The sequence below is a fragment of the Pinus tabuliformis genome, chromosome 6 (assembly GCF_031772625.1).
Source record: "Pinus tabuliformis cultivar Carrire ecotype Pingquan chromosome 6, CPIR1, whole genome shotgun sequence".
In the NCBI taxonomy this organism is placed as follows: Eukaryota; Viridiplantae; Streptophyta; class Pinopsida; order Pinales; family Pinaceae; genus Pinus; species Pinus tabuliformis.
The window spans coordinates 35,498,905-35,521,995 of record NC_142292.1 but is presented as its reverse complement, the minus strand read 5'-3'; the positions used below and the strand labels follow the sequence as shown (position 1 = coordinate 35,521,995).

At 40.3% G+C, this 23,091-nt stretch overlaps 1 protein-coding gene across 3 annotated transcripts in view; it reads left to right on the top strand.

Moving 5' to 3' along the window:
* The window catches only part of LOC149257089 (uncharacterized), a 170,491-nt gene that overhangs the window by 133,505 nt on the left and 13,895 nt on the right, over positions 1 to 23,091 (top strand). For all 3 annotated transcript variants that reach the window (XM_089413604.1, XM_089413609.1, XM_089413606.1), the window contains exons 5-6: positions 21,089 to 21,204; positions 21,404 to 21,528. In XM_089413604.1, the coding sequence (XP_089269730.1) occupies positions 21,089 to 21,204; positions 21,404 to 21,528 (241 nt within the window). The remainder of the gene's footprint in view (positions 1 to 21,088; positions 21,205 to 21,403; positions 21,529 to 23,091) is intronic.

Genomic DNA, 23,091 nt, shown 5'->3' with positions numbered 1-23,091 from the left:
ATGCACAAATTGCCATAAAAGATGTGTTCAACTCTTCATTGGAAGATGATGGTTATCACACTGGTAACTTGATCAATGAACATAACAGAATTGAAGGGTACTCAATGAATGAATGTGACAAAGATGAACATGATTTCTGATGTGGTATCCCTGGCAAATTAAGGTGGAACAGATTGATTATTGGACAGAGTGATTGACAGATAAGACCAAGGAAGATATTTCTAGTGCTGTACTCCAAGAAGATGAAACCAGTGCTAAAAACGATGTTTCCTTAGGGACACAACCCCACTTACTCCCTACTACTATCTAGCAGATGTGATGTGACATTCATCAAAAGAAGAAAACCCTAAAATGGATACATTGATTACATTATTCTATATAGTTCTAGGGAATCGGTTATAGATTTCCTTAATGTGAAAATTCCTATCCTCAAGGAACCCCTACTGCAGCAAGACTGAATTTACTTCTCCTACTTGATTTTAATATACATTATCAAGTTATTTTCTGAATATTGAAGTAAATTACTTCTGCAACCTACACTACTTTAAATTTGATTACATGAAACGAAAAACTGAGCAAAGAACAAGATACATAGGACACAATTATTTTTGGACAAAATAGTCCCCGGAAAAACCCAATGCAGGAAAACCAATGCAACAACTCTGAGGGTTTTCTATTATTAAGCAGTAATTCTGAATATAATGTTGGATGCCCTCACGACAATCCAGTGACAGAAAATATAATGGTGGAAAACTGAGTGAGTTTTACCTCACTTAACCGGGCAAATTCCAGCTGATCCAGCAGCAGAACTGGTTAACCCGACTATCTCTGCGCTAGCCCTGCGTCAGCCTTACAAGCTTTGCGTCAGCTTCTGCGCTGTCTCTTCTACCTTCTGCGTCAACCTTCCTGGCTGTTCCAGTAATTCCTTGATAGTTTCCAGCTTTCTGCGTGAGGGAAACTTTACTTCTACGCTGGCCATTGTGGCTCTGCGTCAAGCCTGCATGAGCCTAGATTGGCCCAACGTTAGTCCTTCTAGCTGTTGCACTGCCTCCACAAGTGTCTCTCCGCCTCTCTGCCCAGTATTCCCGAACTATCCCTGCCCCTCCGCTGCAGAATGATCACCTAGTTCGAATTTCTCAGCTTACTAGCCCCAGAAATCGAACTCCAAATCAATTCGTTATCTCCGTGTGTGTTTCTAAATGAACCTTGAGCCTCCTTATAATTTTCTCGTTGAGACTTCAACGACTGAGATTAAGTTTCTAATCAACGACTAAGATTAAAACTTGACTTGATCCGCTTTATAGATCATTCTCACCCATATTTTGATTAATACCCTTTAATACTTTAATTTTTATAAGTTTAGACTTAGGAACCCCATTTAAAAATATTAATTATTTTAATAAAATACAATTCGGGTGGAATTTCACCAAAGGATTTCTGGGTTCTTTAGAAAACATCTGCCTTAGCCTCTCTACCAATTTTCACGGCTAGAGCACATCTGATGCTACCAAAAACTAACACTCCCTCTTAGTGAGGAAAGTGCTCTAGCAACAATGTCCATTTGCATGCTGCTCTGTCTCTGAAGCATCTCCTTTCCACACTGTTGCTGCCACCAACACTATGCTGCGACTACTACTATATTGCTGGCCATGACACTGCCATTGCCACTGCTGCATCTATACTACAACTCCCTCTGTATTTGCTGCTAACACAACCATTGCTAGCTTTACACTGCGTCATTTTCCAATTGCTGCTGCTCAGCAACGGAAAAGCATCCAAAATTTCTGAACTAACTGTGTTCAGCATAATATTAATATTGGAATCTGACTGCTACTAGTTTTTGACCCTCTGAATCTTCTGTGCTGCTGTGGACTTCTGCACTGTGCCATTTGCACTGCTGCCAACCTTGCTATGCGCTGATCAGTCTCTGGTCTCAGACGATTGCATCTGTCTCTCCACTCAACCCACTGCATCATTTGACACTAAGTCCATCTCGCTACTACTGAATCTCGGGCTCCCGTAGCAAGGAATTGATCCAAGAGGTGGGTTCCTCAAGGATCCTACCCACATGTAGTCCTCCCGACTACAGTTCTATATCGCCCCATTTCCCTCCTAGAGATGCGTGGGCTCTGATACCAATAGGCTCTAATGCCTCCTTCCTTCTCCTGTTGTGTCATATTTGTACATCCTTCAATCCTATCCCAAGTTGTTCTTAAGGGGGGATGTTAGGATATTTTGACACATAGGAAATAGTTAAGTATAACTTGGTCTAATGTAGAGTTAGGTAAAGTGTGTATCTTTACTATGTACATTTGTAACTTACAATCCGACGGTTCATTCTCTCCTCAGTATTACCGACACTTCATCCGTGGCTTAAGACGTTATTGGTCCATGATCTCTATTTAAAGAGCATGGAGGGTCATTTGTAGGTTGATCGTTCATGAGAGAAGCTTATGTAAACTTTCTTTCTTTTATTAATAAATTGCTTGAAGTGGATGTGTTGGCTCAGGCCGTGGACTGTTTCCCTCGTTGAGGGTTTTAACCACGTCAAGAATACTGGTGTATTGATCTGTGATTTGTTTGTGAGCGGTGTCCTTTGGTGTTCTATCTGAGGAACTTACCCTGTAAATTCCTACATGGTATCAGAGCTATTTCAGGGCTGCATCCGTTGGTGATCCAAATCGGAAGCCGATACAATTGCATCCGACTGTCGTTTCCTAGATCTACTGTTTCTGATCGCTTTCGGGTCGAGAGGGCTGCTCTATTGTGTTAGGAGCATCTGTTCCAGTGAGGGACCCCTTTTGTTTCACGCGAAAAGGTTTCCGGTAGCTCTAGCTACGCCATTTTTAAGATGTGGAGGTATACAATCTTTATTTGTAGTTTTAGCTATTTATCTCTCTGTTTATTTCGGTTTATTTATCTCTATGTTTTTAATTACCGGATCTATACCTTTCATTTCTGCATATGCTCTTTGCCCCATGACTCTGTGCGATCTGGGCACATCAGAAACAAAAAGGAAGGATTTTTCTCATGCGTATGCTCTTTTCCACCGTGCCTTAGTTGTTGATTTGGGGTAGCATCAGATGTGCTCTAGCCACGGAAATTGGTGGAGAGGCTAAGGCACATGAGATCTCCAATACTCAGAAAGGGTTTGGGCAGATTCTAAACAATTTGGGAGATATTAAAATAATCAATATTTTTAATGGAGTCCCTAAGTCTAAACTTAGGGAAAATAAAATATTAATGTGAATTAATATAAAATCTACATTAAAGTAGGTAGGAATAAATCAATAAAGTACATGAAGGGTTTCTAACAGGTTAGACGAAATTCCAACATGGTATCAGAGTGTGGTTGCGGATCAGAGGAGAACTGAGGACATCAACTGAGCAGAGCAACAACAGCAGAAAACAACTGTCCGGAGTGACAGAAGCTGTTCCTAGCAGAGAAGCACCAAGGAAGGGGTGACGCAGTGCCTGCGTCATCAAGTTCCAATAGAGTGTGGAGGCAAAGAGGGAAGTAGAGGAGGCAAAGACAGGCTCACGCAGAGGCCAGGAGGGCCGCCACAGTTGGCTAAGGAAGCTGATTTGCCGGTGTCGGGATTGCGCAGAGCCTAGGAGCTCTAACCTTCAGTTTGCTGGGATTTAGGAGGCTGTGGGTAAGTTGCAGAGTGGAGCTGGTGGGGTATTGTAGTCGGAACAATGCCTAACAGGGCAAGGTCAAGGAGGAGGGAGTTGCTACCGAGGATTTCTAGCTGAGAAATCCGGATCAGTGGTGCAGTTGCACTAACGATCGGAGTGGGGGCATCTCGACATTGGTAGAAGGGTTTCCAGGAGGGAAATCGAGGCTCAGAGGGAGTCACACCAAGAACTTCTAGGAGGGAAGTAGAGGAGCAGCGAGATGGCAGTGAATGGGGTAAGAGACCAGGACAGACTAGACGAAGCCTCAAACTTTGTAGTTTGGAAGGCCAGAATCCTATCCGTTCTAGACATAAATCGTGTCAAGCACTTCGCCTTGAGGATGATAGCTATCCTAGTTGACCCAACTGATAACGACAAGTATGAGGAGGCAATGGCGAGGGCCAAGAGCATCATTCTTGACGGGGTCAAGGACCATGTAGTACCACATATTGTCGAAAAGGACACAACAAACGAGATGTGGGAGGCCCTAAAGAAATTGTTCTAGCATACTTCTGTGCAGAGAAGGATGTTACTAGAAAATCGGCTGCGATCATACCAGATGCAGAAGGGAGAACAGATCGACGTCTTCCTTGGTCGATTGAAGGAGATTCGGGATCAGCTGACTTCCATAGGGGCCATGCCGGATCAAGAATTGATGGTGAGAACAACCTTGCACGTAGTCTTAGAAGATTGGGAGGTGTTTGTCCAGAGCATACTAGGCAGGGCGACCCTTCCAGATTGGGAGGAAATGTGGGTTGCTCTTCGCTAAGAAGAGATTAGAAGGCTGAGTAAGGTGAGAAGTAGTGGCAAGGGGATCAGAATCACGGAGGAGGAGGTGGATGCTGCCCTAGCATCTGAGGGAACGCAGGAGAAACGAAAGAAGGACCTTTCCAAGGTCAAATGCTTCCACTGTGGGGCGCTGGGTCATTATGTGACCCAGTTTCCAAGGAAGAAGAGTAAGGGAGAGGCCTCTGAGACCAAGGCTATGCCAGCAAGGGCAGAGAAGGAAGTGGAGACAAACGATGACTGTGCCATGAGTGCACACACACCACTTGAGCGGAAGTGGGGAGACATCGAGCTATAGTCAGACAGACTACAGGTGATGAGGGGCATGATCCTCGAGGTACCCAACCTCTTAGATTAGACCTTGCTACGGGAACCCCGAAGAGGAGTAGCAGTACTGGCGGATGTCAGTAGAGACGGATGCAGATGGAGTGATAGAGGGAACTACAGTGCAGGATTCCCATGACAACGTGAGGCAGCAATGCGAGAAGCACGTGAGTGTTGCACTAGTGCAAGATGGCACAGAGAGGTGTGCAACGATGCGAGATGCATGGAATAGTTGCAGCAGCGTAGAGAGGGAGCAATTGTTAGTGACAGAAGGAGCTTCAACATCGGGAGTGTTTCTAGCCTAACAGAGATGTCAGAGTTGGGAGATCAGTGACTTATTTCTTAGTAACTGAGTTGCAGTGCAACAGTTAGCAATGACAGCGCTATGGGCAACATGATGCAACAAGATGAGAGGGAGTTGTAGTATGGATGCAGTAGTGGCAGGGCCATGGGTAGCAGTACAGGATGCAATAGTGCAAATGATGGGTAGCAGACCTAGCATCAGCACAGTGACAAATGCTGAATGATCAGGGTGATACTCAGTGAGGAGTATTGCTAGAGCACAGTCTTCGCTAAGAGGGAGTGTTGATTTTGGGTAGCATTGGATGTGCTCTAGCCATGAAAATTAGTGGAGAGGATAAGGCACATGAGATCTCCAATACCCAGAAAGGGTTTGGGCAGATTCTAAACAGTTTGGGAGATATTAAAATAAATAATATTTTCAATGGAGTCCCCAAGTCTAAACTTGGGGGAATAAAATATTAATGTGAATTAATATAAAACTGTGTTAGAATGGTCCAAAAATCATGGATCAAGCCAGATCTAATCTTAGCCGTTGATTAGGGACTTAATCTCGGCCGTTGATTTGTCAACGAGAAAAGTATAAGAGGAGGCTTGAGGGTCACTTGGAAAATACACCAAGAGATCAAGATTTCGACTTTCTGGGGCTGGGTTTGCTGAGAAATTTGAGAGAGTGATCAGAGTTGCAGCTGAGGGGCAGTGAATACAAAAGTAGAGAGGCAGAGATAGCACCGGAAGGATTAGCGTAGTAACCGGAGAGAGGGATGCAAAAGCAGCCAAGGGTTCATGTAGAGGCAGCCAAGAGCTGTGCAGTGCTTCAGAGGGTCAACGTGGGTGACATAGAGGGCCAGAGGACTGACGCAGGCCAAGCCAGAGTGACGCTGGGCTAACGCTGGGCCAGAGAGAGGCTGATGCTAGGGTTTGGTGGGGCATATTGGAGCTACCAGAGTGTTTATTCGGGGTGTCAGCTGGAATATTTGCTTTTAGGTAGAGAGGTACTACTGTCAAGATTTTTCTCTATTGGGTGACCTTGATTTGGCACCCAGATTGTATTCTGAAACTGCTTAATAAATCAAACCCTCAGATCGCTGCACCGGTTTTCCTGCATTGGGTTTTTCCGGGGACATTAGTCCAAAAACAACGATGTCACTTGTGTGCTTGTTTCTGTTTCCTTCAGTTTTTGATTTGTAATGTGTTGATCATGTACTTGTATTTATTTCCAGTATTTACATGGTAAATAACTTGTTAATTAACAGAACAAGTAGGTAGGAATAAATCAGTAAAGTACATGAAGGGTTTCTAATGGGTTAGACTTAGAAATTCCAACATTAGTGTGATCTTAGAAAATCAGAAACATTGAGGAAAATATTTAGTTTCAGGCGAAAGTTAACTTCAAACCATAAGGTTTGGTTTTTTTGTATGTCCGTGTTGGGTTGTGTGTTTTTTCTGTTTTGTAGGCAAAAAGAGTTTTTTTAAGTAAGCATGCACCCCAAAGCTTCAGTGACTAAAAAAGAAAGCCCTTTCTCTTTTCAAAAAATTACTAACCTTTTTAAAGTAGCTCACTTGGTCCAAAGTTACTTTATGAGAATAGAGGTCTTGGGTTCAAGTCTTTCTTTTTGTTGAGTTACTATTTCAAAAAGCACATGTAACTTATGTTTTAAAGTTACTTTATGTAAAAGTGTTCCCACACATTATAAAAAGTGAATCACTTATAATTCTAAAGTCTCTTTATCTTTTATTTAAGTTACAATTGAGTGAGTAGCTCATAAAGTACCATTGTAAAAGTGACTTCACTTATTTATAAAAGTGGGTCGCATAAAATCTTTTTTAAAGTGAGCTAATTAGATTAAGTTTGGAGGGGGGGGGGGGTTTTTTTAAATATAAATCCTAACAACGAACTCATCTTCGTCAATTTTTGCTAGAGCAACCTTAGGATCATGATTCTCATCCTTATCCTTTTGCTTCAAAGGACACTGGGATGCAAAGTGGCCCATTTCGCCACATCTGAAACATTTCACCTTCGAAATGTCCTTCCGCTTCTGCTTCTGCTTTCCCTTTGATGCTAGAGCTGTGTTCTCCTCCTCCTCCTTGTACTTCGTGCCACTCCCATTGCTGCCATTGAGTTTGACCTTAATTAGATCCCTCCTTAATTCGTCATGTGGAAGGGCTGCCCACATCTCCACCCATGAAGGTAGTCTTTCCCTGCCCAATATACTTTGGACGAAGATTTGCCATACATTCAAGACTCCATTCAGGGTCGTCCTTACCATCACGGTAGATTGAGGAGTAGACCCCACTGCAACAAGCTGGTCTCTGGTGTCCTGAAGATGTTGAATATAGGAGTTAACCCCTTCTCCCTTCCCGCATCAATGTCCGCTGCAAATTTTGTTCTAGGTACATCTTTCGCTGTTAGGAAGAGCCTTCATACAGTGAAGACAAAGCTTCCTACATCTCTTGGGTTATATCTTTGCCCTGCAAGTGTGAGACCACATGATCTCGAACTCCATCGAGTATGAACCTCTTCGCCTTCCCTTGCTCGGCCTTGCACTTCTTCTTCTGATCATTGTCTGTGGGAACAACCACAACACTCTTGACGTAAGCTTCGAGATCGTACTCCTCCAGAACAACTAAGATTCTGGTCTTCCATATGACATAGTTGGAAGCTCCTTCTGACTTGTCCTGATCTTTGAGCCCATGTGATGCCATCTCACCCAAATTGTCGAACTGACCCCTCTAGTCATTGTGCAGCACTCGTCTATTGCCCGGCAAGTGAAAAAATTCGAACTTTTGGCGAGAAAAGTTCTCTAAGGAGAAAATTCCCCTTTTATGTGTCTTCGCTCTTTTCCAATAGATTTTTGCCCCAACAGAAACTGTGCCCTTCAAACACTGCGCCGAGGCTTTGCATCACTCCCTCTGCCTCTACTAACTCATGAACTGGAAATCGTACCTCTCTGTCGACTCTCTTAGAGAGAGATTTCCTCGGAATCTTTGCTTTCCTGGCAAGGACTGTGCAATCCCTTCTAGGGGATTCGAATTGCTGCCAAATGAAACTATTGGCCTGTCTACTCAATGTTGGATCTGCTCTTCCTGTTTCAAAATCAATGCTCTAATACCATGTGAAAATTCCTATCCTCAAGGAACCCCTATTGCAGCAAAACTGAATTTACTTCTCCTACTTGACTTTAATATACATTATCAAGTTATTTTCTGAATACTGAAGTAAATTACTTCTGCAGCCTACACTACTTAAAATTTGATTACATGAAACAAAAAACTGAGCAAAGAGCAAGATACATAGGATACGGTTATTTTTGGACAAAATAGTCCCCGGAAAAACCTAATGTGGGAAAACCTGTGCAACAACTTTGACGATTTTCTATTATTAAGCAGTAATTCTGAATACAATGGTGGATGCCCTCTCGATAATCCAGTGACAGAGAAAATATAATGGCGGAAAATTGAGTGAGTTCTACCTCATTTCACTCGGCAAATTCCAGCTGATCTGGCAGCAGAACTGGCTAACCCTGATTATCTCTGCATTAGCTTCTGCGCTGTCTCTTCTGTGTTCTGCGTCAACCTTCCCGGTTGTTCCAACAGTTCCTCGACAGTTTCCGGCTTTCTATGTGAGGGCAACTTTACTTCTACGCTGTCGCATTTGGCTCCGCGTCAGGCTTGCGTGGGCTCGGATTGGCCCAACGTCAGTCCTTCTAGCTGCTGTGTTGCTTCCACTAGTGTCTCTCCCTGCCCCTCTGCTGTAGAATGATCACCTAGTTTGAATTTCTCAGCTTCCTAGCCCCAGAAATTGAACTCTAGATCAATTCGTTCTGTCCGTGTGTATTTCTAAATGAACCCCAAGCCTCCTTATACTTTTCTCATTGAGACTTCAACGACCGAGATTAAGTCTCTAATCAACGTCTAAGATTAAAACTTGACTTGATCCCCTTTCTAGATCATTCTCACCCATATTTTGATTAATACCCATTAATACTTTAATTCTCCTAGCTTTAGAGTTAGGAACCCCATTAAAAATATTAATTATTTTAATAAAATACAATTTGGGTGGAATTTCACCAAACGATTTTTGGGTTCTTTAGAACTCATGTGCCTTAGCCTTTCCACCAATTTTCATGGCTAGAGCACATCTGATAAACTAACAATGGTGAAGGCTGCAATGTATTAGTTTCGATGTTTATTGTAGGAAACAGTAAATAACTTTGTTCAGTAATTAACAAATAGAAGAAACATAATCAGTTCTTGTAGTAGTAATTTGGGCATCCAAATTTTCACAATTGGTGGAAGGGATAGAAGAGGAGTCTTGAATCTCATAATTGTACTCAAATTTACTACTGTATAATAATAAAACCCTCAGAGTTGCTTCACCGGTCTTCCCGCATTGGGTGTCAAGGGGACATTTGTCCAAAAATAACTGTCATTGTGTTGTATCTTTTTCCTGTCCAGTTTCTTGTTTCCGCATTTTATTTAAATGGTGAAGGCTGCAATGTATTAGTTTCGATGTTTATTGTAGGAAACAGTAAATAACTTTGTTCAGTAATTAACAAATAGAAGAAACATAATCAGTTCCTGCAGTAGTAATTTGGGCATCCAAATTTTCACAATTGGTGGAAGGGATAGAAGAGGAGTCTTGAATCTCATAATCATCATACCCACTCTCTTTCATGGCTTCTAATAATTCCCTCTTCCTTGCAATGTCAACTTGGATGGCCTTCTCCCTAGCCTTATCCTCGTGAAACTTTTCAAGCTTGGAAAGGTATTCTGTCCTAATAGGACGTAACACTTCATTTGGTGCTTCACATGACTTGTTGAAATTTGATGACTAAAAAAAGTTTCCAACAATCCCAACCCGGTTTTAATTTCACCTTATCACTCCCATTCAATTAAATTCCTTTTCCCATGTGAAATCTTCTCAACACATCCACAACATACTGCCCCTGCACCAGAAAGATATGCCCCTCGTCCTGCCACACTTCAAGCCCCAAAAATTAATGCATTAGCTCAATGTCCTTCATCTCAAACTCTATAGCAAGATCCTCCTTGCAACCACTAATCAGTCTCTTTGCCCCAGTAATGAAGAAGTCATCAACATACAACACAAGAATGAGCGGATCATCTCCTACAACAATGTAGTATAGGTTCGGATCTGCATCACTCTTTGTGAAACCCATCTGCTGCAAGTAAGTATCAATCCTCGAATACCAAACTCTCGGAGCTTGCTTAAGTCCGTAGAGTGCTCGCCTTAACTGGCATACATGGGTCTCCTACCCAAGTACCTCAAAGCCTTGTGGTTGCTCAACATACACCTCCTCCTCTATAAATCCGTTCAGAAATGCGGTCTTCACATCCATCTGATGGATTTGCCAACCCATTTATGCAGCAATAGAAATAAGGGACCGGATAGAAGTGTACCGAGCTACGGGAGCGAAGGTCTCATCATAGTCAACTCCCTCTATCTGTGAGAACCCTCTAGCCACATACCTCGCCTTGAACTTCTTAATGCTACCATCCACATCATGCTTGATATTGTAGAGCCACCTAGAAGTCACAATTGACTTTCCCTCAGGCCTAGGCACCACTTCCCAGACATTGTTCTTAATGACAGAGGCATACTCCACCATATCCTCTCTCCATACCTCCTGGCTGGTAGCCTCCTCATAGCTAGTAGGCTCAGAGTCAACAATGCTGGTAGCCTTGGCTACATAACTGCAAAACCGCTCAGGTGGCACATTCTCCCTATTCCTTCGAAGGACCAACGAACTCTGCTTCCTTTAAAGTGTCTTGAAGCCACTTGGGCGTTCTCTTCCCCGAAGAAGCTTCCCCATAGGGAACCTCATCCTCTGCCCCCCCAGTCTGGTGAACTTGAAGGTCTGCCAACTGACCCTAGTGTGTCTGTACCAGCACCTGTCCTCGAAGAACCTGTACTGGCACCTGTGCATGTGTCAGCTGAAGTGCCATGTGAACTTTGTACCAGTGGACTCCTTAAAGAAGTGCTCAGTGAACTTGCCACTGGTGCCCCAAATGTCACTGGCACTGAAGTACCTCCTGTGCTAGTCGATCCAGAACCTTGAGGTCCTGCTCCTTGTACCTAACCTCCTTGTTGAGGCGAAGCCTATGACTCTCTCTCATCATACTCCCGTGATCTCCGATAGGCCCTCTCCTCCTTGAACTTCACATCCCTCCTAATCACCACTCTCCGTTTAGAAGGAATGAAGATCCAATAGGCCTTTGAAGTCTCGTTGTATCCCATAAAGATACCCTTCTCTACCATGGGTTCCAGCCTTCAGGTACGTTCTCTACTCCTTGGGGATATAAGAATATGTGAGACATCTAAAGATACGAAGATGTGCCATATGAGGCTTCTCTCCAGTGAAAGCCTCCTCCGGAGTCATATTCCCCAATACTCTGTGAGGACTCTTGTTCTGAAGATAAACAACAGTATTGCAGGTGTCAACCCACAAAAACAAATGCAATCCTTGATCATCAATCATCGCTCTAGCAGCCCCAACAATAGCTCTGTTGTTTCTTTCAGACACCCCATTCTGTTAGGGGTTGTAAGGAGCTGTGAACTCTCTCCTAATGCCCTCCTGTGCACAGAAGTCAGAAAACCCACCATCGGTGTACTCTCCATCATTGTCTGACCTCAAGACTCGAATCTTCATACCTGTCTACTTTTCCACAGGAGCTTTGAACTCTTTAAAGCGATGGAAGACCTCACCTTTGGTCTTCAGGAAATATATCCAAGTCCTCCTAGAGTTGTCATCAATGAATATAACATAATACTCATAACCACCCAAAGATACATGAGACATATGACCATTAACATCAGCATGAATCAAGTCTAGTATACTTGTAGATCTGATGTTGCTTGCTAGGAATGGTAACTTGGTGTACTTGCCCAAAGCACACCCTCTGTAGACCTCATAATGCTTGACACTGAAATCAAGAACTCTAGTATGATCTCCCTCAATACTCTCAAAGATCGATGATGCATATGTGCCATCCTCCGGTGCCATAACTCGCACAAGTTTCTACTACTGGTGGTACTAGTGTGAGTGCTACTAGATGTGCTACTCACCAATGCTCCTGCCGAATGAAAACTGAACCTGTATAGTTTCCCAGAGCGGAGTCCAATCACTTTGGCCGAAGTGATGGAAGCTCCCCTGGGGTGCATCAATACTTGTCCTCCTGAGAAAGTGACTTCAAACCCCTTCTATTCCATAACAAACACTGAAATCAAGTTTTTCTTCAACCCCAGAACATACAAACATCCATGACCTTCAAACGAGGCAAAGGCTGCCTCTCAAAGGTCACAGTCCGCACACAAACAGTGCTTGCCGTGCGGTCATCTCCTAGTACAATCTCAATATCAAGTGACCTCTCTGCAAGCTTTGAAAAGAACTCCCATGCACTTGTCATATGGCGGGAAGCCACACTGTCTATGTACCACACATCGAATGATGTACTCCTACTAGTTGTAGAAGTAATAAATGCAAAGTCCTGGTCAAACTGTGAAACAAACTGCTCCACCTCTGTTGAAGCTGCAGTACCCTTCTTCTCCTTGTTCTTCCTCTCAGGACACGTAGCAACATAGTGTCCCATCTTTTGACATGCCCAACATTTGACTTTGGATATATTCGTATCTTTCTTCTTCTTCTTCTCCTTTCCCTTAGCCCCATCTGATGAGGCCCCTTTTGTTGGCCTTACCTTTGTTCACCCCCCTAGCTATCAAGGCTACATCCTCCTCATCTGCTATCTTCACCCCACCACTGCTAGTCTTCCGTATCTCATGTTGCACACAATTATCCCATAATCTGTCCCAATTGGGAAGATTCTCCCTAGAGGTAACAACATCTCCAAAGGCCTCCCAAGATTTAGGAAGTCCTGCGACAACTATCCTGACTAACTCTGTGGGTGCAACTGTCTCACCAATAGCAGTCAAATCATCATGTACGTGTTTGACCCTGCCAAGATAATGAACTACACTTTCGGCCTTTGTCATCCTGATGTTCTTCAATTGTTCTCTGAGTACCATCTTCCTGCTCTCATTAGTACTCTGATAGAGAGTTGTTAGAGCTGTCCACATATGATATGCATGTGTTTCCTCTCACTTGAGGAACCACATGATCCTTCAGACTGTCCATCAAAATCCCTTTTGCCTTTGCATTATTTTTTGAGAATTCAGCAAGTTCATTTGCAGTAGTAGGAGGTACAACCACTTGCCGCACTATGTCCCAAACTACTGCCTCCTCAAACACTGTTTGAATTCTGTCCTTCCAAACGACATAATTAGATATCCCATCTAGTCTGTCTTCTATTCTTAAGAACATGGCCATGACTATTGTCCAAAATTTACAAAACCAAGAATATGGAGAAATGAACTTTCCAGCACACCTTGCTGTCCCAAAAGTTCAGTCTGTGTGAAATTTCACCTTGCTGTCCCAAAATATTAGTTTGCTGTCCAAAAATTCAGTTTGTTGTCCAAACCACTGTTTGCTGTCCAAACCACTGTTCGCTGTTCAAACTGCAATTTTCAGCCTATAGCTCTGATACCATGTTGAAATTTGATGACTAAAAAAACTTTCCAACAATCCCAACCTGGTTTTAATTTCACCTTATCACTTCCATTCAGTTAAATGCCCATTCCCATAAACATACATTCAAAATATAAAATTCTGGAAATGAAAATTTCAGATTAAAACACATGGGACTGTCAACACATGTTGAAAATAAATATGAACATAACTAGACTAACAACACACATAAAAATACACCCGGATTTTTGGTCGACTTAGACCCAGGCAAAACCCCTTTAATCTTCTCCGGGGAAAACTTGTTAGAGAGCTCTTCAAATTTATTTATTTTTCAAGTTTAGGAAAAATACATTTGCAGGCAAAACAAAACAGCGAAATACAACTTATCTCTTCAACCCAAAACTCCTTGAAAACCATGCCTACTTTACCTTGATTTTTGTGCCCAGTTGAAGCTAGAAATATGTATTGTACAGATACGACTGTACGGACCATCCCATATGGACTGTACGCATTTTTTTCAATTTTTTTTTTCAAAAATTTCTCTTGAATGGCTTGCATCTCACAACATTCAATGTTGTTCGTACTGTACCTTATGCTGTCTTCTAAACCTTGATTTCCATGCCCAACTTTGCCTAGAAATCACTCCTTCAGCTTGCTGCAACAAATTTCTCTTTCAGAACTTTTCTCCAGCTCTCAGCCTCCTTTCTCCAATTTGCTCATGAAGAATGAATGTAGTCTCTCTTTTCTTTTCCCCCTTTTGTTTCCCTAAATGACTTTTGGGCAACCCTAAGATCTAATGGCTTAGATTCATTTAGATCAAGGGATGAGAATAAATGTGCATTTAATTCTCACTTTCTGTTTTTTAACTCACCCATTAAATAAAGTACCCACATTGTACTTTATGTCTAAAGTCACTTTCACTTTATAATTTAACATTGACTTTATCACTTATAAAGTACTTTCACCTTATAAAGTCACACTTAAGAAAATAATTATTTTGGACACTTTTCCTTAGGTAGAGACTATCCCATGGGAAACCACTTGTCCAAGGTACATTAAAATCAACATTACTTGGCCTCTTACTCCAGCGAAGTGTTGTTTCAATCTGAGAATACCCCCACCTCCAATAGGTTTATGGCATAATTTGCATACCATTTTTCCATCAATCAAATTACAATGAGTCCATGCATTGTCCTTGGCTTTCGGAGCCATGTTGACTTGAAATAATTAAAATTTGGAAAGAAATTTGCCATATAAAAAACATTGCAGCTAAGAAACATTGAAAACCAAATCTAAATATAGGAAAACAAATGCACATGTAGCCTACAAAATTTGATAGCATATAACTAGAGATTTGATAGCATAGATGATAGAAGTTAGAAGTTTAGAACACAAAAAGATTTAATGCATGGACAACAACCAAATGAGGAACTTTCAAGTGAAAATCCTTGCCTGGAAATACAAATTAGCTTCCTTAGCCTCCTCTTGAAGATGCCAACTCCACTGACAACTCCAAACTATCTCCAAAATAGCTCCAACTCCAACTCCCATTCCAACTCCAAGCCTCCAAGATGACTACTCCAGCAAAAACTCAACACTCTCCAAGCTCCCAATCAAAATCACAAATACTCCAAATGAGATGTGTGAGACAAATGAGAGGGACAAGGTCCTTTTAAAGGCTTGGAGAGGGTGTTTTTGGAGGGAAAGAACCCTTATTTTTCCTTCAAAACACCCTACAACCTTGGAAAACCGCGCTGTGTGGGTCCTCCGCGGCCTTGGCAGCGAACCGACTAGTTTAGGATGGAACCGTCCGGTTTGACCATAAACTGGCCGGTTTCGTCCTAAACCGGCGGGTTGGGACTGTTTTTTCCTTTTTTGGCGAAATGAGGCGTTAAGCCAGGTTTTTCTGCTGGTTTGACTAGGTGGGCTAGTGAACCGGCCGGTTTGACTGGTTACCGGTTCAAACTGCCCAGTTTTTAAAGCATTGGTACTGCTTGCACTAAGTTTGCTATCACCCGTTCTTTCCCTAGTCATAGCACCATACACCTTGTTCCAAGAAAACCGTCGTCCAGTGAACAACCACATCAGTTCATCACAGACATCACCCATCACTATTCAATTTTGTAACCCATTTCGTCTAAAATCGTTAGCATAAAAGTTCTTTTGTAATGACAAAATATCTGAAGATAATAGTTTAAGTAACAAAATTATTATTTTATAAACAGGAGGCAATTTTTTTTAGATAAGTGCTAAAGGTTTGTTTAAAAGACTTAAAAATACATATATTTATATTTAAAAAAATCAATCTATGTTTATAAGCTAGCAAAAAAAAAATTATAAAAAGAAAAAAAAGAAAAAAAAGAAGAAAAGGGAAATACAACTATCATATTCCAAGGTTTGTTCTTATCTATCTATATATATATATTAAAAAAATTTAAATGGTCGTTTGTCATTGGCAAAGTATTGTTGACGAAAAATTATTGACATGCGTAAAATGGAGATCAATAATGAAAGATTTCCTAAAACCTTTAGTAAATGTGTTAGTACACTATTTAAAATCGAAGGATCATTCGCAGGAAGAGATATTATAATCTCTATCAGTCCTATTGAAGAGAGTAATTATGTTAGTCCTAAATTTGCTAACCAATTAGTGATTCCTGAATCGAATATAGTTGAAATGAATTTTGTTGACCCAAGTGACAAACAATACGACATAAACAATCTACAACTAAGTATTGGGGATTATACTTTTATCTCGCAATTCACTATGAAAACCTTATTTTTTGACTATAATAACATTGTTTTGGGCTTACCTTGGATGGAAACACTAGGGTCGTTTATCCTAAATATTAGAAAAATGTTTTCGATATTTTCCCACAAAAAGGGAAAAATAACACTATAAGACATTACTTTGAAGCTAGATTCAGTGACACCAAAAAACATACAAGATATTTCAAAAGTAATTTCTCAACAAAGTAAAATGGTGATACAAAATATGCAAAGGGAAGTTGACGAAATCGCTGCTGACAAAAATGAAGAAATTACTCGTGTCAAGGACCACAATGAGAAATTATTGACACAAATTAAAAACTCAAAAATGATAAGAAATCATTGAACAATAAATTAGAGGAATTTATTACGAAAGAAGTGTCGAAGCTTGTTGGAAATACAAAGAGGGGGAGGAATCAATATTTCTTTTCAATTGTTATTTTTACGAGTTAGATCACTTATATTTAGAACACAAAATGAACAATGATAGAATAAATACTTTTATTAATTTCTTCTTTCAATAAATCAAGTACAATATATGTAGGGCTCCAACCCTAGATGAAGACACCAATCTTCAATCTCCCAAGCTCCAACTTGTAATATGCCAAGCACCGACTTGGACTTCCCAAGGCACCAACCTTGTCAATTTCGAGGCACCAACCTCTAGGGCTCCAACCCTATTTTTGGTTCAGGCTCCGACCTGGTTTCTTGAGGACTCCTATCCTCTAGGGCTCCGACCCTATCTTCCAAGGCACCAACCTTGTCTCTACGAGGCTCCAACCTCTTGGGCTCCAACCCTTAGCTTTACTTCGTCAAGATATGTTTGGTTATTATTCACGGCTCCCAATGTCTTCTTCAACGAGCCCTGTCAATCTTCAACTGTCATCACTTAGCATCCACGTCACATCATCAATGACAACCTTGTTCTCTTAGAAGGTGTCACCACTGCTCTTCATCGTACCCAAACAATTTCTCCAAGGTCACCTCATGATGGCTAGTGCATCATGTCCTTCAATGTTATCTCCAAGATTAGTCAAGGCTGCAAGACAAATCTACAAAGGCTTCTTCAATATGCTTACACACCACTCTTAGAGTGTTCTTTAACAGGCTATCAAAACTTGAAGTGTCCTTCAATTATGCTTCAATATAGGATTAACCTTCAATCAAGACTCAAGTCTGCTTCACACAAGCTCCAAGATCTGATCTGGAAAACCTTCAAAATTTGTTCAAACTATCATCAAAGTCTTCTTCAAAGATCCTTCAATAGTTGCTCCAAGGAGGTTGCTCTAGGTTTTCAAGTGCTTCAAATAACTGTCCAAACTAAGTCTTCAAACCTGCTATAAATCCACCTTCAAAAGGTCTTCAATGTGCTACAAAAGGGTACCTCAGGACTGTTTCAAAAAGACTTTCAATTGCTGCTACTATTGGTCCAAAACTGGCTTCTAACAGCCTTAAAAGGTGCTCCACAAATACCTTCAATAAACTGCTATAAAGATCTCTCCCAAAACTGCCTTTTAAGTTTGAGAAACACTGCTTCAATATGGTGTTAAGGTCTGCTCTTTAGTTATGTAGAAAACTGTTCCAAGGTGAGACTAATCACAGGTGGCTCCCACAGCTTGCTGCACTAGTAACAGTCTTCTGCAATTGAAGACCGAGATCCTTTAAGTGACTGTCTCACTGATTCGAGTCACTGCCCACAAGACTGTCCAAAAATTTGCCTCTGCAATCCGAGTTCTGAAGGTGACAGTCCACCACTGTAAAAGGAATTAACCCAAACAATAGATCTTCAAGTTTTCCTCGGCTTCCTGTAGTTTCTATCTGAATTTCTGTGTCTTTCACCGAAATTTCTTGCATGAAATGAGTGTTAAGACTTGTATTAATAGTGATTTCGTCTTCCAAATGAAGGGACACGTCCCTTGACTGAGAGGCCGACTTGCATGAGTGAGTGTAGGTCGGCTTGCAATAAAATATATATTTCTCAACTTAAAAATTCATTTTCTCAGCAACCACTGGGAGTTTTGGGGAAAGTAAGGGCTCATTAGAAAGAGGAAAAAATCCTCTTTAAGATGGTCTAGGTCCCATTGAGAAAAGATGCCTCTAAGGTGGCAAAAATAATTTTTCTTTGTGACTGTCCTTAAATTTTATGCATAAAAAGTTTGGGACAACATGAGGAATGTTTGGGACAGTATGGCTTCTCCATTGTTTGGCTTCTTCATCATCATAGGATCATGTAGGACATCCATGTCATCATGATAGTATCCAGCAATGAGTGTATCATCCCGTGTCATCATATAATGGTGCAGTGATATGTCATAGGCAACATCATTAGGAAAGTTCCAAGGTAGTCTTCCAACCATCAAATGAGATCTTCCACATCATCATCTAGTCTTCCAACCATGTTATCAAGACCTCATCAAGTGCCATCAAGTGTGGTCATTCATCAAGTGTAGTCCTCCATATGTCATCAAGGGTTAAGGTCTAGATCATCAAATAAGGCACATGATTGGCATTTGGCACTTGGCACTTCCTAGGACTTCTTCATTAGTGGCTTGACATATTAATTGATTGCATCTTTGTCAAACAAGAATCATGACATCATCATCTGGAACCAGGCATCTATTGTCTTCAAACTTATCATCACATTCCAGGGTTTCATGATGATCATTAGGCATCTCAAGAACATTTGCCATCTTGGCCAATGCCATATTGACGTCAATGACAACCTTGATTAACAAAGCTTTCAGTCCAAGTTGAAGATAAAGGAATAAATACCAATCCAATCAATATCACAACTCAAAAAGAGGACAAATCAGTTGAAGAAAAAACATATTCAGATTGCAGTTCAAATGATGGAAATTCCAAGTGACGATTCGGTAACCAACTCAACATCAACACCTACAGTAAATCAGGAAATTGCCAAACACCTGATAAGAGAAAATCAAATCACTAGTACTCCTTATCGACATCTGAACCACAAGAGAAGATATCCCAATCAGTCTGCATATCTGTATCATTCAAAACAGAGACAACAAACATGTTCTGAAAAATTATGATGTCGGCACAATCCAGACTGATGATAACAAATTGTCCCAGCTATCAAGTAATTGCCAAGTTTCACAAAAGATTAATTTAGGATGGTCTGATCCTTTCTCAGTTCGGCAATTTTATTTATCACTTAAAGGATCATATCATCTTGTATCAACGAAGATGATAGTTCCGAGACGAGAAGACATTCAAAACAGGAAAAGTGATAAAACCTTTTCATTAGCAAGCTTTGAGGACAAAGCTTTTTGAGGAGGAAGACAATGTTATGAATAACATATAGATATAAAGAATGTAAATATAAATAATAAAAACACATCATAAATAATGATTAATTAGTAATTAGATAATGAAGAGGTATGCCCCTAAGGACATGGTTGTTCACAAAGGATCAGCTGCCTAGGGTATATAAGCAAGCCCTTATTCTCATTTGTAACATCATATTCTCATACATTTTAATATATATTCTTGTCTCTTCATTGGAGATCTACATATTCCATGTCTTCCTGAATGTTTAACTTGCTAATGAAGACAATGTTATGAATAAAATATAGATATAAAGAATGTAAATATAAATAATAAAAACACATCATAAATAATGATTAATTAGTAATTAGATAATGAAGAGGTATGCCCCTAAGGACATCACTGTTCACAAAGGATCACCTGCCTAGGGTATATAAGCAAGCCCTCATTCTCATTTGTAACATCATATTCTCATACATTTTAATATATATTCTTGTATCTTCGGTGGAGATTTACATATTCCAAGTCTTCCAGAATGTTTAACTTGCTATAACGAAACTTGTTCATTACATTGGTATGAGAGCATTCTTCTGATTATACGAACTTTGTTTGTTACATTGGTATCAGAGCATTCCTCTGAGTATACGAACTTTGTTCGTTACATAGCTAAGGTTTTATATCTCAAGTAATAGTCACTTGGCGCAGTACTTCCAAATATGTTGAAAAAATTGCATGATGAATTTGAATAGCATTTATAAAGACAAGTTGTAGTATCATTCAGAATTTGCACAATTGCATTTATAGTATATACTGGTCCCTTTTTAAATAAAGCTGATATTGTCAAATAAAAGGGACTAAACACTCTTGTTAGTTGCCTGTAAAAGCTGTAAAAGTAGTTGAACAATGCTTAGATTTTTCCTCTTATATTTGTGCTTAAGTTTAAGTTGTTAAAGGTGAGGGGTGCAAATATCTAACATATGAACAAAAACACCAAATGTATTCGGCAGTTCTTAGTAGTTTATTCCAAGTTCTACAAGCTTAAGTTTAATTTTGAAGGGAATTTAGCATATGACATGCAAAAACGATGACTGTATTTGGCAGTTTTTAATAGTTTATTTCAAGTTCAACAAGCTTACATTTAATTTTGGAGGGAAATTGCTTAATAAAAACGTTATTGATTTTTTTATTTGTTATAATTTTCAATGCTTCAACCATGTTCTGAAGATAATGCAGTTCCCCAATTGGTATTATGTACTTACATGAACTAAACTAATGGGTTTGTTTATCATTTCGTTCATCTAACTATGCAACGAAAAATTATGATTATGTTGATTTTTTTGGGTTTTTTGTTTCAATAATTAATTTAAAATCCTAAATGTATTCCTGTGTGTTTGTAGGATGGGCATTTGCAGATTCTTTATTACATAGATTGGCACCTCTATGGGTTGGAGCTAAGGGATTGGAGTTCACATGGGATTACCTTCTTCAGGGTCTCGAGTCAAATGCAAATCTGGTCTTCCTCTCTCCATCTTAGTGCTTTCCTCCATTGCTGAAAAGACCCTGAATTAAAAATTGCCAAAACCCTAGATGAATGTGTAATATCTTCGTTGGCTTTATTGTTCTGTCAATGCACACGCTCGTTTTCTCCTTTGAATGCTTATTATATCTAAATTGGTATCTATTCTGATATCATTCTTCCCCTTTTTGTGTAGGTGTTAACTGTGTCACTTGCTGCATTAGGATCCTTAATGTGGCTTCGCAAGAATAAGCCAAAGGCATTGGTTCCAATCATATATGCAAGTGCCGGTATTCTTGCATCTATGCCTTCTATTACAAGGTTGGTAATACTGTTTGAATTAGATTGCTTTCTGGATATACTTTGATGCAAAAATATGTTTGAAAAGTTTGTTTTCACCATTTATACGATATCTTTGAAGCGCTATAGATATAAAGAGTGTCATAGAATGTGATTTAAGTGTTGTATTGATATGGAAAATCCCTCTAAAATATTTTGAGGCTGATCATCAAAATCAAGGTTCTTCGATGTTTGGAAAGGAATCACTGTCAAGGGATGCAATCAAACTTAAAAGCTTTAAAGATTCAAAAATTTGAATATAAAATCCTGAAATTTAAATCTTATAATTCACGTGTCCATACTATTAGAAAATATTGCTCAGGTGGATGAAGAAAAGATTGTACCTACCCTCAAGGATAAGAAAGTTAAACAAAAGTTTAGAAGAGCTGCCTAGCTGCCACCTTGTTATACTCTCAATATTGATGAAGAGCTGCTGTGGAGAAGCTGGTGGGTGTTAGTGGCTGCTGTGAACGGAATCTGGACTGAGCTTTATTCTAGCCGAGTTTTCTCCTGTTGATACTCATGGAAATCATAAGATAAGATAAGATAATTCTATTAATGTTGAGAAATGGTACAAAAGAGGTATTTCCTAGTGCTTTGTGCCTAGCCTAGGAAAAGTGGTAAACTTTAAAGTGAACCCCTTGAGAAAAAATGATTTTATGAGTTTATTAAAGTCGTAATTTATTAGTTACTTTATGATATTACAAAAGTACATTGTACTTTTTATTATTAAAGTGACTTTACGAGAAAAGTTACTTTATGTGTTATAAAGTACATGGGACGCTTTTAAGTTATTAAAGTGACTAGGAGGGTCAATGCGAGATTAGATCTCCACCTTTGATCAAGAGAAGCTAAGATCTAATCTCAGTCGTTGATCTTAGGGATAGGTTTTTCTCTTCATTAAGAGAATAAAAAGGGTGAAAACTTAAAAGGCACTTTGCATGGATTCATTCTTCATGTGTCTGATTGGAGAAGAGAAAGAGAAGGAGAAGGATAGGAGAGTAGAACAGGTTGACTTGTAGAGGAGGCTTAAGGCAAATTGAGTGCTGAGAGGGAAAATCATACTGCCTGTGGAGAGCAAGAATTCCCAGGCAGACCGTATAACTGAGAGGGCACGAATTATTGTTGTCTAAGCAGCCTGATTTTCAAGGAGCAACAATGCTGAAATCAAAGTCAGGTTGAGTGAAATTTTCAGCCCATAGCAACTTTGGAAGTCTTTGATCATGTAGCATGGCCCGGACAGCTTCCATCATCGTGTGGTCCTCCCTTCCCACCACACCATTCTGCTCAGGATTATGTGGTGTAGTAGTCTCCCTCTTAATGCCAACCTCAGGTATGCCTGAGTAAACCAATTGTAATATATCGAAGGTCTTGCTTTGGCTTGAGGGGAATGGTCCCCTTTTGAGCTTTCCTTTGGCACATCTCGGACATACACCTTCTTTCTCTACTTGGAATTCGGGCATCCCTGTTACCATCTGTCTTACACCGAGTATAGCTTTATAATGAAGGGGGGCAAACCTCTAATGCCAAAGTTCGGACTGAAGA